This window comes from Arvicola amphibius, chromosome 10 (genome assembly GCF_903992535.2).
Source record: "Arvicola amphibius chromosome 10, mArvAmp1.2, whole genome shotgun sequence".
Classification (NCBI taxonomy): Eukaryota; Metazoa; Chordata; class Mammalia; order Rodentia; family Cricetidae; genus Arvicola; species Arvicola amphibius.
Window position 1 is genome coordinate 111,493,501 of NC_052056.1, and position 11,361 is coordinate 111,504,861.

General features: G+C 50.6%; 1 protein-coding gene across 1 annotated transcript; it reads right to left on the bottom strand.

Moving 5' to 3' along the window:
- Nucleotides 1–389: 389 nt before the first annotated feature.
- Fcer2 (Fc fragment of IgE receptor II) lies at nucleotides 390–8,296 on the bottom strand. The gene is made up of 11 exons (XM_042055858.1): nucleotides 8,077–8,296; nucleotides 7,489–7,617; nucleotides 7,209–7,262; nucleotides 6,219–6,281; nucleotides 5,994–6,056; nucleotides 5,756–5,818; nucleotides 5,585–5,647; nucleotides 5,386–5,475; nucleotides 1,942–2,093; nucleotides 1,711–1,817; nucleotides 390–1,320 (listed from the first exon to the last, which is right to left on the bottom strand). The coding sequence occupies exons 1-11, from the start codon at nucleotides 8,294–8,296 to the stop codon at nucleotides 1,119–1,121; spliced, it is 1,206 nt and encodes a 401-aa protein (XP_041911792.1). The 3' UTR covers nucleotides 390–1,118.
- Nucleotides 8,297–11,361: the final 3,065 nt, after the last annotated feature.

The window sequence follows — 11,361 nt, forward strand, 5'->3', positions numbered from 1 at the left end:
TTGTGAGTCATCTGATGTGAGTGTTGTAGTCTGAACTCCCGTCTTGGGGAAGAGCGGTGTGTCCGGAACCGCTGAGGCATGTCTCTAGCCCTCCACCTTGTTTTTTTTTTTTTTTTTTTTTTTATTTTATTTTTTTTTCCTCCACCTTGTTTTTAAAATTATATTTATTTTGTGTGTGCCTGTAGAGTCAGAGATGTGAGATGCCTTCCTCTCTTGCACCCCACCTTAAACATCTTAAAATACGTGTTTATGTATGTGTGTGGGACTGCACATTCTATGGGGTACTGTGAAGGACAGCTTTCAGGACTTGTTTCTTTCCTTCCGCTACACAAGACTCAGGAGACTCAGGCATCGAACTCAGGTTATTGCTGGCCCTCCTCTCAGCTTTATTTGGGTCTCACTGATTTGACCAGGCTGGCCCAAAGCCACAGTTCCAAGCTTACTTGGATTATAAGCAAGTAATGAGCGCACCTGGCTAAGGATCCTGTGCTTCTGAGCCGCGCTCCCACCCCTCCCTAGCACGTCACTTTAGTAACGTAAGAAAAGAAACAGCCAAGATACACAAGGTGTAATTCCATGTCAGGTGCACTGCATTCTCAAAGAGGCTCGTGGACATCAAGTCTCTGAAACTGTCAGCTTCTACCTGCCACACCTGGACACACCGGACGCAGCCTCCAAGGAGGGGAGGGATGCTGGGGACCAGCCATGATCTTTCTCACTGATGATTCAAGCTTGGTGGGGGAGCATTCACTCCCAGACCCTGGGGAGAGGGACCTCCATTCTGTGTTGCAGAGAGTGGGAAGAAGGGGAAAACTTGATAGGAGGGGTAGGAAGCCTCCTGAGAAATCTGTCCTCAGCTCCCTGGATGGTTCAGCCGCCCACATACATGCTGCATGATGGGCTGTGGTCGAGGGAGGCAGAGGGAATGGGATGGTCAGCTTAGGTCAGCAGAAGAAGCTTTGTGGGGAGCTGGCATCTACCAGCTGCTTCAGTATGGATGGGAGCATAATCATGGAGTCCTTCAGTCACATAGAGGGGTTCAGGCCTTGATAGGGGGTCCTCAGGGCCTGGCGCTTTCCATGATGGGAGAGAAATCCAGAAGAGTGGGCAGAGGTTGGTCAGGGTTCGGCTTTTGGAGTAGTGGGTCCTGTTGGACTCTCAGATGCTAAAGGGGCAGAATCCTCGCATGTGGCCCGCTGCTCACACACCCAGGCTTCCAGGAAGCTGTGACAGAAGGCATCGTTCCACTGGCCGGATCCCCGCATCATTACGCAGTCTTCACCCTGCCCTGTGTTGTTGGGCTCCCCGGGACTCCAGTTGCTGGAACAAGAGACACCTCCAGTCACAGAATGATGAGGGAGGTGTCCCTTCTCTGCAGGCCCTCTGAGGTTGAGCCCTCTCCCATTACACTCCCTTCATAGGAAAGGTTCCCCGTTTGGGGCATCTGTACCTGGACCTCCCCCATTTCTGTATTCCCTCTCTGCATGCAGCCCAAGACCCACCTTTCCAATCTGCGCCTGCTCCTCACTTCCTCAGGCCCTTCATCCTTTCCCCATGGCTAAGAAAGCTAAGAAGTCCAGACCCAGGGCTCGCTCTCCTTCACCTGTAGCCTGTGGTGCCCTGAGGCCTGGACTCCTGCATGAGGTCCCCGTCCAGGGGCCGCTCCCTCCTTGATGTTTCTCCCATCTCACTTCCCACAGGCCCCCTCACCTGTAGCTCACAGGGCTTCCATCCATCCATATGAACTCTCCCTCCACATTGAGATCCCGGAGGCCAATCCAGGAATCCTTCTTGTTGGTGTGTTTCATCAGGAAGTCCTAGGGGGAGATGCATATGGTCCTTCTCATCAGTTCCAGAAGGCCATGGTGGGATCCTACCCCGACCCCTGCTGCCATCCAGCTGCCATCCAGCTGCCCATAGTCTCCACAGAGCCCAAGCCACCTGCTCCTCCTGGCTGTGAATGCTGACTAGCCGCCCTTTTAGGTCACTGCAGGTGAATCGGGCCTGGATCCATCGCTTGGAGCCACTGCCAAAATAGTAGCACTTCTGTTGGAAATGGAGCCAGTTTTTGGGACACGTGCTGCATGCAACTCCTGGGGTCACACAGAAGAGAAGAGGTTCAGAAGCATTGTGGGGGGCTGCCCCTGACCCCCACGGGCAGAGAGTGTGCGTGTGCATAGTTCCTCTTCTGCAGTCACTCAGGGGTCTTGACTGGAAGAATTGTCCTGTCCCTCCAAGCTTAGAGCCTAACAGCCTGTCTGCAGATTGCTTTCTTCAAGGGATCTCCGAAACTGGCTAGTTCTTTGATGGGGCAATCTCAGCCACCAACACTATTACTGAAGACACCTCAGTGGTTAGCAGAATGACAATTGTCACTAACCTCAAAAATACCTCAACCGTTGGGACCAGCAACAAGCAGCCAAAGCTAACCACAACTCAGCTGCCAGCATTATGAAACATTTCCAATTCCAAAGTTATTAGCACCTCCATGGTTAGTAATACTTTAATTACCAGAACCATAACCACAGACACCTCAACCACCCACACGTCAGCCACAGTGTCACCCCTATAGACACCTCAGTCAAAACAGAGATGGCTGAGTCATTAAGAGCATGTATAGCTCTTGCAGAGGACCTAAGTTCTGTTCCTAGCACCCACATTAGATAGCTCACAACTGCCTGTAACTCCAGCTCTTTGGGTCTGGCCTCTGTGGGCATCTTAAACTTACGTGCATGTTACCTCTCCTGTAACTAAGAATAAAGTATTAAAAGAATATTTATTTAAAAGGAAATAAAAGTAAGGGAAGTAGAGACTGAGAGAGAGATTGAAACTGGAAAAAGTTTCGTGACTGTCCCACCTAGGGACAGACAGTACCAGAGCTGAGCTCAGGCCCCAGGAAGTAGAACCATTTGCACATGGGATATCTCAGTGGGCAAAGCACTGAACAGATTTGAGGTCTGAGTGTGGGGCTTATGGATGAGTACATCTGTAATTCTAGTGCTCCTGTGAAGTGGGAAGCAGTGTGTGTGTGTGTGTGTGTGTGTGTGTGTGAGAGAGAGAGAGAGAGAGAGAGAGAGAGAGAGAGAGAGAGAGAGAAAGAGAGAGAGATCTGTGTATGTGGTTTGTGTGTGGTATGTAAGAGACCTGTGTATGTGCAGTGTATATTTGTTGTGTGTGTATGTGGTCAGTATTTGTGTGTATGGTTGTGTGTGTGGTGTGTATAGGTGGTCTATGTGTATGTGGTGTGTATCTGTAGGTGTGTGTACGTGGTGAGTGTATATGGTATGTGTGAATGTGAGGTACGTGTGTGTAGTGTGATGAGTGTGTACAAGTGAAGTGTGTTTTGTGTTTGTGTTTATGTGTGTTGTGCATGTGGCATATATGTGTGAAGTGTGCAGTGTATGTGGAGGTGTGGTGTGTATGATGTGTGTACTCAGAGAAAGGGTAAGAGGTGAGAAATCTGTCAACAGTGAACATAGTCTCTTCGTCTTATACCACAGAAAACCACAGGGGTTTTCTGCCGGGATCCCCAGAGTCACATGTCCCAAGGGATGGGAACTCCTTCCAGCCAAGCAAAGTTCCTTCCTCTTGTCTTGTTTTGTGGGGCACCTGGGACTTTCCAGAAGTGAAAGGGAAAAAGTCAAGGGCAATGAAGTGATGGGGCCAGGAGTGCAGCACCGTGTCCTCATTCTTAGCCTGTGTTACAGGCTCTACAGTGGCTCTTGGGCAAGCTTGGTGGCCTCCTGGGGCCAGCGTTTCCCCGATCTGAGGCATCCCTGGTGGAGGTGTCAAGTCCCTTAGCGCTGAGTGGGTCAGTTTATGGCGGCTGCTATGGTGAGGGTGAGGTGGGACGGGGGAGGGAACATTATAGGGACATGAAAAAGGAAAGGAGCCCCTCATGCTGAAGTCTGGCAGGAGCCTCTGAACAGCGCAGAGGCAAGCATTTCAGCACAGTTAGCATTTGTTTTGAAGGCTGACCGAGTAGCGAAACGGACTTGGATATCTCTATATTCTTTCCATATAGGGATATTTTCTATTAAAACGATGGGCCAAACTCAAGGTCTGATCATGGTGTATGATCTCAGGTTGGACTTCATTCCTCCGCCAGCTAAATTCTAGGACTCTCAAACAAGACTATTGGTTCTGTTTACAATAAGAATGTCCTATCTTCCTGCACCCCTGTGGCCTTTCACCTCATCAGTTCTAACCATGTTGGGAACTGCCCTGGAATCTAATCATTTAAATTCTCTGGGCTGAGCAAGCGTGAGGACCGTGGTTTCGATCCCCAGAACTGATTAAAGCTGGACCTGGCAGCGTGCACCCGTAATCCCAGCGCCCCTATTTAGAGCTGGGGGGGGGGGCAGAGACAAGAGAACCCCTGGATGCCTCTGAGCCAGCTAGCCTGGCTTATGCTGTGGTTAACAAGAGATCCTGTCTCAGATGAGATGGAAGGGGAGTCCTCTGACTCCCACAGTACACCACGGCACATGTGCCCCCCCCCCCCCCGTGCCACACCCACACCCCCCCACACCCCACACACAGAGTCTTCGGCAGGCCTTTGAAGATAACCTCAAAACCTACTCCCATCTGAGATTACTGGAGAGAGCAAGATGCAGCTGCCTGAGAAGCCCACACCCAGCTCCGGTTTTTCTTCCCAAGGACGCATCCTTTCTCATTCGTGCTTAAATCCCTATTAGGGCGAATGAGATGGCTCTGTGGGCAAAGGGGCTTGCTGCCAGGTCCGAAGACCTCAGTCAATTCCCAGAACCAATGTGGTAGAAGGAGAGAATCATCTCCTGAAAGTTGTCCCCTGACTTCCAGATGTGCCCTGGCATGCATTTCCTCCACCTTTATGTACACACACATAAAATAAATAAAATGCAAAAATAATTTTAAAAAATCCATGTTGAAATCTCTCTGGGTAAACTCCAGTCCTACTTCACATGGGCTTGTCCTGAATTCTCTGAATCAAAGACAAAGAGCCCTGTTTTACCTGAGTTGAGGTCCCTAGAGGGCTAAGGAAACTCCTCAGGCTATGGAACTGTCCTTCTGTCCCTGCCACCTGGAATAGGCTGCTGATGACCACATCCCCCTCTAAGCCTGGCTGGGCAGACTCCAGGAATGGAGGAAACCTAGTGGTGGTTAGCCTTGCCCAGGAGGAGGAAAATAGCGTGGACTCCGCCCCAGCAGCAGAGGGTGTTCTTCTGTGTCCACATCTGTCCTGGTCCGTGCACATCACACAGACCCCTCAGTCACACCATGCCACACAATCGCATCAGCGCAGCCTCCTCGTATGACACACGCACGCACGCACGCATGCACGCACACGCAGGACGTCCCAGGATGTGGTTACACGCCACCACTATGGTGGTAAGTTAGACTCACCCTTTGATATTAGCATCTCTATCCTCAGCTTTGCCACCTCTTCCTGGAGTTTCTCCAGAGAATCTGAGGCTGTGCGCTTCTCATTCAAGCCTTGGGGGAACCAGGGATGAGGGCAGTGTTCAGAGACTGACCGGCAGCTCCCAGCACCACCCGCTTCCCACTCAGTTTGCCCCTTTCTCCTGGCTGTTCCAAGACTCACTCTGGGATTTGATGTTGATTAGATCCTCTAGGAGTCTGTTCAGGTTCTGGGAGAGTTCAGAGTCTGAAAGGCATAGGGATGAGGGCAGCATTCAGAGACTGACTGGCAGCTCCCAGCACCACCCGCTTCCCACTCACTTTGCCCCTTTGCCCTGGCCGTCCCAAGTCTCACTCTGGGATTTGATATTGGTTAGATCCTCCTGGAGTCTGTTCAGGTTCTGGGAGAGTTCAGAATCTAAAAGGAGTAAGGCTGGCCTCAGAGATGCTGCATATGGATCATCCGCCCCTTCCTCCGCCCTCTTTTCCTTCCTTTCTTCCCCCATTTCCCATCCTGAGCCTGGCCTCCAGCCTCCTGTGTCCCTGTGGTTCTCAGGGTGGTGGTGGTGGGGCTTCCTCTCATCCTGTCTTACCCTGAGTTTTCATTTGCTTCTGTTCTGTTTGGAGCTCCTGCATGCTTTGTGACATCTGAGCAGCTGCCCACAGAGAAGAACTGTGATGAAAAGGTTCCTGAATACTCCTCACCCCTACCCCAACCCTGCCTTTTCCTCCTGTTCCCTGTGTGGTTGATTTCAAGGCCATCCCAGCCTCCATCCCCCCCTTCCCCATCTCAATCCGACAGGAGGTGGCTGGCTCACCCTGGGATTTCTGGGCCAACTGATTACTCTGGTATCTTTGTAAGTCCTTGGAAACATGAGAGACTGGGACAAAGGGAAGAAGAAGAGAGGTGTTTTAAGAACCACAAAGACCCACCCTCCATCCATCCATCCCTTCCCCTCCCTCTTTTCTTCCCTCCCTCCCTTTCTCCTTTCTCCCTGTGCAGCTCGTATTGCTCTATCGCTTGCGGTCCTCCTGCCTCAACCTTCTGACGTCACAGGCAAACATGCCTCCACACCCAGTTAAGGCGGAACACTGCCCTTCAGCCCAGTCCTCCGTGCAGGGGCCTCTTTCACATCCTCACAATGACCGCAGCTTTTTTCGTAGTTTAGATGGACCAAGTAGAACATACAAGGGACAGGCTAGAACCGGGACAGTCAGCTGTGCTCTCCCCTCCTTTCGCTCTAGTATTAAATATGAAGTCAGTAGCCATATTTTCCTGAGGGCTTTCCTCCCCCTCCCTTTCTCTTTCTTTATTTTTATTTATGTATGTATTTATTTATTTTGAGACACGGTCTCGTCGCTCAGGATGCTCTGGAGCTCAGTATGTAGCCAAGGATGAGCTTGAACTTCTGATTCTCTTGCCTCCGTTTGTCAAGTGCTGGGATGGCAGGCAGCCCCGTGGTGCTCAGTTAATGCAGCCGGGCAAACACTCCATCAGCTGAACTGCATCCTCAGCCCCGGAGGCCTTGATCTTTCCGCACTTGTTATTTCCCTATTTCACACCTGTGTTACAGAAGGGCACTGGGAGGCACAAGTGGTTTTGTGGATGTCAGGTAACAAGACAACCAGGCTTCTCCAGAGACTGAAGAAGTTTCCTCCTGGGATAGAAAAGGTATTCTAGACTGTCCTCCATTTCCTAGGGAGAAGGTGACATTGACGCAGCCCCCGCAGTGATCAGGGGCAGGGAGATGGCAATCCCTGGTTATCCCAACCGTCACTTCTGCTAGCCCACCTTGACCCCCTCATACCATTCTGTACGGCGGCAGCTCCCAGCAGTTTCAGATTCTTCTCCGTTTCCCAGTCTGGGGGGGGAGGTCAGTGGAAAGAGGAGCAGGTAAGAAGGATAGTTGCCTCCCCACACCTGGCAGCTGGGGTTGGGGGTACAAGCAGAACCAGGGATGCTGGGCAATGGGGAGGGGGACATTGAGATGGAACAGAAGATGGGGAGATCAGGTTCCAAAGACGGTGTTGGGCTCCCCAGGCATTGGGGTGGGAGTAGAATGTCTCAGTGATTGGGGATGTCCTTACGCCACAGAAGAAGCAGGGTCAGCACGGCCGCCCACATTGCTGTACTCAGCAACCCCACCAGCATGAGCTGTGTCCCCCGTCTTGCACAGCAGGAACGCTTGTGAGAAGGCTCCCAGTATGCTGTTGGTTCTGCAGAGAGTGTCAAAGGTGCAGGGGATTGTGGGCTCTACCTCTGTCTCCCAGAGTCTCAATAGCCAAAGTTTTTATCTAAAGCCTCACTTGAAGCAGAGGGTCCCAGTGAGCCCTAGGCTCCTTCTTTCTCAATTTTCTCCACATGCAAACTGCCCACCACTGTTGTCTATCTGTATGGCTCATGTCCATCAGTCCTCCTGAGCTTGGTCTGTCTATCTCTCCTCTGTGTGTCTCTTGAGTCTGCCTGTCTGGGTTTTGGCTTTGTCAAGCCAGAGTCTGTCCACACTCCAGCAGGCAATAAGTCTGACTTCAGTCCAGGTCATTTCCAGGGAGACAGAAAGACCCAGGGGCTGCTAAGCCTTCCCACTTGCAATGCTGGGTTCCCCAGTTTCACTTCTAAAGGACGGGGCCTTCTTTTTCTAGTCCGTTCTGACCCCCGACTCTCCAAGCTTATACCTTGATCCTCAGGTCCTAAATACTCTTGTGTTTGTCCCAAATCCTGAGCCCCTTGCCTAGTTACAAGACACCATATCCCAATTCTTGCCCCATATGGAAGTCCAGTCCCCAGATAGCACACTCTGCAGGCTTCACCCTGATACTCGAGTTCCCCCAACTCTGTCTTGATGTCCCCCACGCAGGCCCCCGGCTCTTCCTTACCCTGGTTTTGAGAACTCATTCTGAATTCCAAGTTCCTGTTCAAATTGGCCTTCAACTCTACGCGACCCTGAGCTGCCCAGCTGGGACTGAGTTTTGTTGGGAAGGTGTTGAGTCACAGGAGGAGGGGCCCCGAGTTTCCCTGTCCCACCTGGCTGGGTGCCACTGGCATCAGGCAGTGCTCATCTCCCCACTTTACCCTGCCTCCTGGCCTTTCTTGGAAACGCACCCTCTTGGTTGAAGAGGGACTGAAGAGGCCCCCACTTCTCCCGGGCAGAATGGGTGCCAGCTTTGGCTCCTGGGAACCGACTTACCTGAATATTCATTGTCCTCCATGGCAGTCCTGCTGAGATCCTTTCAGTGATGGTGCGGGCACTGCCTGCTGAGGTGGCTCTCACCGCACAGTTCGTCAGAGCTCTGGAAGCAACTTGGTTTCAGTGGACATTAGGATAAGTGTCATACGCTCTGTGAGTGTAGGACAGCACCTGGGACTTGGAGATCTCAGGGGAGTTGGCTGATTTTGTTTAGTCCAGAAGTTGAATGTTGTGGTGAGCTTGGGGGATATGGCTACTATGTAGTCTCAGAGGTCTCACAAGTCGAGCACCCAGAATGTATCACACAGGAGGTGCGCGCGAGCGCGCACACACACACACACACACACAGCAGGTGCTTGAGACATGTGGAATGTCTTTTATCTGTAAAAAGGGGATGCTTAGCATCTGTGTATATGTCTGTATGCTTTCAGGTATGTGTGTGTGCAGATGTGCTTGCATGCGTGTACATGTGGCTCGTGTGTGCTGTAAGCTTTTGCATGTGCCTTAGTGTACACACCTGTGCACACGTGTGCAGAGGCCAGAGGAAGATATCATGGACCAGCTCTATCACGCTCTACTTTTTTCCCTTGTGACAGGTCTCTTACTGAGCCTGGAGCAGTCAGTAAACTTCATTGATCCTCCCTAACTCCAGTGCTGAAATTACAGGCGTGCTTTCATGCTTGTATATGACTGTGCCTGGGTCTGTCTGTCTGTCTGTCTGCCTGCCTGCCTACCTACCTACCTACCTACCTATCTATCTAATCTATCTATCTATCTATCTATCTATCTATCTATCTATCTATCTATCTATCTATCTATCTATCTAATCTAGATTTCTGGATGCTGCTTGCCCAGCAAGAGTGCTTAATGCACCACTGATCCTTGTCTCCGGAGATTTTTGAGACAGGATCTCTCTGTGGCCTGGAGTTTGTGGATTGGGTGAGGCAGGAAGGCCAATGAGTCCCAGGGTCTTTTTTGTGTTCGTCTTCCCGGCCTTGGGACTCCAGGCATGCACCACTAGGCCTGGATTGATGTGGGTGCCAGGGGTCTGAACTCAGGTTCTCATGCTTGCAGGGCAAGCTCTTTACCCACTGAGCCATCCTCCTGGCCCCGCCTAGCACACTTAGCAATGCTGTGGGGTTGCGGCAGGCCCGTTTGAATGTGTACAACTTTCATCGTGATCGCTCTAAATGCTGCTGGATTATAGTCTTGGATAAGGGCTTCATTTGTGTCAGGCTCAGAGATAGCATTTTCAGCTCTAATCCCTATTTTTTTTTTTTTGGCCCTTACATTTAAAGCACACTTCTATGCAAGCCTGCCTGTCAACAACTGTTCTCTCTTTGCCGTGTGATTATGGGCAGATTGCATGCCCTCTCTGAGCCTTAGGAGCATGATGGTGTGGGGCAGGTATCCTCTGCCTAACAGCACTGTAAACTGATTCTGCCATCAGGGGAAGAGGCCAGAGGTATCCCTACTCCAGGCAGCTGGATCAGGGGCGGGACCTGGGCCTGAACCAGGCTTTTCCCTGGGAGAGTGGCTTGGTTTATTCATTTACCAAAAAAAACCCCAAAAAACAAAAAACAAAAACAAAAAAAAGAGCAGCAATTTGAGTGGCTTGGTTTATTCATTTACCAAAAAAAAAAAAAAAAAAAAAAAAAAAAGAGCAGCAATTTGACTCTGTTTGTATGCAAAACACAGATGAGGTGTTTAGTACCCCACTGACTGATACTTGGGGAGTTTAGCCTCATTCACAGAATGAAGTACCAGACGGGGAGTCATCTGTCCACTCCACACAGTGATGAGACAGAACATTGTAGCCCAGCTGCTCCACTCGCTCCACTCGCTGGCAACTTGGCCTCATTAGGGAGCTGGTTTCTAACAGAGTAGCAGACTCTCACTTTCTAATCTGAGAAGTCTTGCCCCCTCGGATACCACTTTCTCTGGCTTCCCATAGCTTTTCCTGATCAGCTTCTAGTTGAGCCACCAACCAGTATTCTCAACCCAACTGTGTTAGATTTCAGTATCTAAACTCCCCTGCATCAGTCCGTGGTGTGCTGAGCACCTGATACGTTTCTTCCCTCTCATATGAATAGGGTCAAATTGCTGCTCACTCCTCTTTAAATAAATAAACTCAGTCTCCCAGGGAGAAGCCAGGATCTAAGCTGAGGCCTCTTCATTCTTTCTACGCTGTTGCCCCTGATTGCCAACTGGGTCTCTTGTTTACTCTTGACTTAATTCAAGGTAGTTTCTTTCAAGGATCCTTTGCTGTCCAGTACCCATAGCTAGTTCCTGATACAAAGAGACAAACCTCCCCCACCACAGACACACAGACACACACACACACACACACACACACACACACACACACAGACACACACACACACGTAACCCACACATAGACACAAACTCACTTGAACTTGGAGTCTGTCCCCGTCCTCTTGGTGTGTGTGGGCCACTTGGAGAAGGCTGCAGATCCAGTGTGGTGGGGACACTTCTCTTTTGTGAGCAGCTCACTAATGGCTTCTATTTTCACAGACTTAATTATGGGCTTGCCACTTGGGCAACCACAGCACGCACAATGCCTTTTTTGGTACTCCACAGAACCTGGGGAAGTCCGGGCTATTATTACCTTTATTTCTCAGGTAAATGAACTGTAGGAGACTCAGTGATGCCAACCAGCACTCTTGAAATTCAGAAGAAGGAAGTGGCATAGCCTAGAACCAAAGCTATGGTGGACTGAGTCACTATGTGAGGAAGAGAGGAGAGAGACAGA

What these genes read in the sequence shown, in the direction of transcription:
- Fcer2 (XM_042055858.1), bottom strand. Translation starts at nt 8,296, where the DNA reads ATGAGTTCTCAAAACCAGGGTAAGGAAGAGCCGGGGGCCTGCGTGGGG. An exon ending in AACCAATATCAAATCCCAGA is followed by an intron (nt 5,648 to 5,755) that starts GTGAGACTTGGG and finishes TATGCCTTTCAG; the next exon opens with ACTCTGAACTCTCCCAGAAC. An exon ending in GGAAGCCCTGTGAGCTACAG is followed by an intron (nt 1,321 to 1,710) that starts GTGAGGGGGCCT and finishes CTCTTGTTCCAG; the next exon opens with CAACTGGAGTCCCGGGGAGC.